At 41.1% G+C, this 4,938-nt stretch overlaps 1 protein-coding gene across 1 annotated transcript; it reads right to left on the reverse strand.

The window, feature by feature from the left end:
- Positions 1 to 2,533: 2,533 nt before the first annotated feature.
- LOC105097621 (olfactory receptor 5AU1) lies at positions 2,534 to 3,469 on the reverse strand. Its single transcript, XM_010990197.3, has one exon. The coding sequence runs from the start codon at positions 3,452 to 3,454 to the stop codon at positions 2,534 to 2,536; it is 921 nt and encodes a 306-aa protein (XP_010988499.3). The 5' UTR covers positions 3,455 to 3,469.
- Positions 3,470 to 4,938: the final 1,469 nt, after the last annotated feature.

The raw sequence follows: 4,938 nt of genomic DNA on the forward strand, positions 1-4,938 counted from the left end.
CTCTGTTAGACACAGTTTTAGATATTATGCCATTTAATTTTCACAAATTTTATAACATGAGATAGATTTTATTGTTATCCCTATTTCCCAGATGAAAAAAACTTAGCACAGAGAGGTTAACCATGTAACTTCCACAAGGTTACATTGCTAGTGAGTGACATAGCTGGGGTTGGAATCTAGGCAGTATGTATGTTTAATCATTCCTCAATATTGTCTTTCTTTAAACATCTATCTCATAGAATATTAGAGTCCAGAGATCCTTACAGACCACTTAATCCATCTTTCTATTTTATAGTAGAGGATTCTTTTGGGGATTGTCATAAAAAATTGAACAAATTGTCTGGAGAGACCTAGAGGAGTAAGTGTAGATGGTGCTGACCTAGAGAACAAATACAAACATTAGAAGAGAATATTATGTGCAACTCACATAAATCATCAATAAATTGAAAGTCTAGAAGAAGGAAATAAATTTTGAGCAAAATACAAATAATCAAGCTGACTTAATAAGCAGAAAAAAACCCTAAAATGAAACCAGTAATCACATAAGAAATTGGAAGAGTAATTAAAGATCTACCTTTTAAAAACGCATCAGTCTCAGGTGGTTTTATTGCTGAGTATATAACATTTTTAAAGAAAAGATATTCCTATTTTATTTAAATTATTCCACACTATAGAAAAAGAAGAAAAGAACTTAAATACATTTTACAAGACTCATTTACCTTTAATACTAAAACATAATACCAAGAGAATACAAAAAGACAATAGATCAACTTTATCTGTGAATATAGATGCCAAAAGTCTAAATAACATCTTTGCAAATCAAATCCAAGTCTATTAAAAGAAAATCATTTCATGACCAAGTAGGGCTCCAAGACACAATAATAGTTTAACATTAGACAATCTATGTCTTCAGTTCACCACAGGAACAAAATAAAGGAGGAAGATGACATGATTATATCAAGAATTACTGAAAAGGCATTTGATAAAAGCCAGCAGCCGTTTTTAATAATAACAGCTGATGTTTAAGTGCTTGCTATGTGCCAGGCATTAGTTCCAAGTGCTTTGCTTGCATTAACTTACTTAATTCTCCCAACAACTGTATTGCTCCAATTATTATCATTCCTATTTTACAAAAGAGAAGACAAACTCCGAGAGGTTAAATGCTGTCCCACATGTAGGAAATCATGGACCCAGAATCTGAAACCAGGTAGTGTGGCTCTAGAGCCTGCACCCATATCAGCTGTACTACACTGCCTCTAAGAAAATCTCTAATTAGTACTAAAAAAAGTCACTATACTTACATATGATCAACATTAATTATTAAAGGCTAACAGTAAACTCTACAATAAAAGGAGAAATTTCTATTAAAATGCAGAAACAAGATCAGTGTCGGGATCTTTGTGTGGGTGTGTCACTGTATAGCACCATCTTCCCCTCATGATTCTGAACAATTTAGAAAAAGCATAGGAGATAATCAGGGAGCAAAATGTCAACTGTATTACTGTTAAAGGCTAGATTAGAGTTCACGGATTGCATCTGCAGGAAACGGTCTTTTGAAACTAAAGTCTAGACGAGGCCGACCCTGCTGACCCAGTCATGGATGCACTGGACTGAGGCAGGTCTCCCCTTGTGAGGGGACGAAACAAGCATGCCTGTTAATTTTCCTCAAGTGTATCAATGAGCACATAGAGCCCAGGAATATCATGCTTGCCTGAGCTCCCTCTATGTGACTGATCGTGTTTAAAAAGATTTATTTTGATTCAATTACAACTTATAAACTACAAAGAACAGAATGCTGACAGGACAACCAACCTTTGAGAAAGGCAGAATGTGTCCTCCTCTCTCTGACTCTGTGAGAGCTTAGAGGCCAATATAAAGGAACAGGTGAGGGAACATAGAATGCCTATCATTCTGAATGATTTACCTGCAATATCTAACTGAATATTTAATTTAAAACTCACACCAATTAAAGGATGAAATAAATGTGATTCAGAAAATTTAAGTAACTTGCCCAAGTTTATCCAGTTTGGAAGGGACTAAGTAGATACTTGGCCAGGAAAAAAGCCAATAAAGAACACATGAGTTTTGACATTGTTGTTACAGTATCATTCAAATAATTAGACAATCAAAAAAATTTTTAAGGAGTTAGTTTTTATAAAGAGGAGATTATAGAGAATGGGGAGGACTTCTCTAAGCAGTGAAGGTCTTTGGGTTAGTTAAGGTGAGAACTTCATTATAGAATATAAATATCAGTTTCTAATAATAAAATATTTGAAAACATGGAAATATGAATGAAGCATTTGAACAAAGGCATGACTATTGCTAATGAGTTCAATTTTATGCAATAAGCAGACACTCCTCCCTTCTTTTTTGTCTCTGTGATGCCATTGGTTCTTTCCGTGGCAGGTAGATGCAGAAGCCTCTGCAGACCAGAGAGTGCCCCCTGTGAACAGGGAGAGCATGGGACTGTGCTCAGGTTGATGCCACGTAAAGTTCCCTCAGCTTTCTAAAGACATGTGGTGATGAACTGAGATCATTCCATTATTTTTCTGCCCCAAACCTTTCTTAAAGCTTCTTTCACATCTTTGTTTCTCAAAGAATAGATAAGGGGGTTCAGCATTGGGATCACAGCAACTGTGCGGTCCTGGGTCAGGGAGTAGCTGGACCTGGGGCGCAGGTACATGAAAAGAGTTGTGCCATAGAAGAGGCACACAGCAGTGAAGTGGGAAGCACAGGTAGAGAAGGCCTTGAATCTGCCCTGGGCTGAGTCCATTCTCAAGATGGTGATGAGAATTAAGAGATAGGAGACCAAGATGGTGAGGGTACAGCTCAAAAGGTTGAAACCAGCAAAAATGAAGAGCAGGATTTCACACAGCGAGGTGTCCACACAAGACAGAGACAGGATGGGTGGTCCATCACAGAAGAAATGAGTGACCACATGGGCGCCACAGAATTTCAGACTAAAGATACAGCTTGTGTGGATTAGAGAATTGAGAAATCCTGCACTGTAGGAGCCCACAATCAGAGAGGCACAGACCTCAGGAGACATGGTGATGGGGTAGAGCAGGGGGTTACAAACAGCAGCATAGCGGTCGTAGGCCATGGCGGCAATGAGATAGCACTCGCTGGTGGCAAAACCCGCATAGAAAAACATCTGAGCCATGCAGCCAGGATAGGAGATCACCTTCCTCTCGGCCAAGAAGTTCACCAGGGCCTGGGGGACAACCGTGGAGGAGTAGCAGAAATCCAAGAAGGAGAGGCTCTTCAGAAGGGAGTACATGGGTGTGTGCAGGGTGGCACTCTCGTGAATCAGAAGGAACATGATCAGATTCCCCAGCAGCGTGATGATGTACATGGCCAGGAACACCACGAAGAGCAGCATCTGGAGCTGGGGGTCACTGGTGAAGCCCAGGAGCTCAAACTCAATCCCTCGGCTCAGGTTTGCCTCTCCCATACTTCTCCAGTGCCCTGGGATGTGGAAAGAGGGGAGCACTGGAAATGAGGTCAAACACCTGGGGGCTCTCCGGTTTAGCTCTGCCCCAAGGACAGCCTCCTGAAGACCAGTCTTGCTGCAGAACCCTGGCTTAGTCAATGGAACTCAATCAGAGAAGGTCTGCTCTACTTGGCTGGTTGGTTAGTTAGGAAGCATTACTTGAGCAGCAATGGAAAAATATAAAAGAAATATACACAATTTGGTCTCTCAGGGATCTAAAAAATTCTAAATGATGAAATAATTACTTACCAAATATTGATTGACCATCTTCCATATGCTTAGCTCTGTGTTTTCCCTGTCAGGAATTCAAGAGTGTCTGATCTCAGGAAGTTTATATTCTAGATACAAGTATATTTTGTGTTTAAGCACACAGGCTCTGGCGTCAGACTCCCAAGGTTCCAAGCTGGGACCTCACCACTCACTAGCTGTGGAATGTTGGGAATGTTTTTTAACCTCTCTAATGTTCAGTTTTCTCATCTGTAAAATAAGGATAATAGCACCACTCTCAAAGGATCGTTGTAAAAATTCAATGTAACGTACTTGAGCAAAGCACACCGAGAAAGAATGATAGCCTTGATTGTTCTTGTTGGAGAGACCTAACATGAAACTAAGCAATGATAAAATAAATAAATGAAACAATGACAAAATTTGGCAAGCAACCTACCACCAAACAATATAGACAGAGACATGTGCCCTAAGAACAGTGACTAAACAGACCTTCAGAGGATCCTGAATGTTCTAGGGGAGTTGAAGGTGGTTCATTGGCTCAGCTAGAAAATTGCCTCCCTGAATTTGGCACAAGCCAGGCACTATTGTGGGTTCTAAAGATGGTGAGGGTTGGGATGTGGAGAGATGGGGATGGTGTGGGGCTGTAGAGAGCAAACTGAAACCTTGCTCTCAGGAGCATCAGCCAAGGGGGAAAATGTCACCCATCCTTCACCAAGGCACCATCATTTCCAGTGAATAGAATCACCTTGTTCTCAAGGGCTTTTGGGGCCAGCAGGGAAGGGACAGCCTCTCCCCAGGACCAGGGCTTTGTGAAAATGCCTCTTCTATTCAGAGAATGATGAAAGCCGAGTTTCCATCACCTACAACACCACACTCCCTTCTGCTCCATGGGCTGCTCTGCCACCCATGTTCCTGAATTGCCTCTGGGTTCTGGTGTCAGTTAAGTGCCCTGTGCTCTTTGGTGAGGACCCTCAGTTGTGAAGAATCTGAAGGTCGCAGATGTGACCAGGGTAGGGTAGAAAAGGGCACAATTGAGCCTCCTCCTCCTGTCCTGAGGAGAGTAAATGAATAACACAGCTGTGAAAGACGTTGGGAGGATTCCAGAGAGGAAAGAGCTGCAGTTTATTCCATTGGCAGAATTTCCAGAATCAGCAAACTGCCCAGGCAGAGGAAGACTCCAGACATATGGATAACTAAATTTAGTTGTCAAGTAGGTA

This window comes from Camelus dromedarius, chromosome 5 (assembly GCF_036321535.1).
Source record: "Camelus dromedarius isolate mCamDro1 chromosome 5, mCamDro1.pat, whole genome shotgun sequence".
In the NCBI taxonomy this organism is placed as follows: Eukaryota; Metazoa; Chordata; class Mammalia; order Artiodactyla; family Camelidae; genus Camelus; species Camelus dromedarius.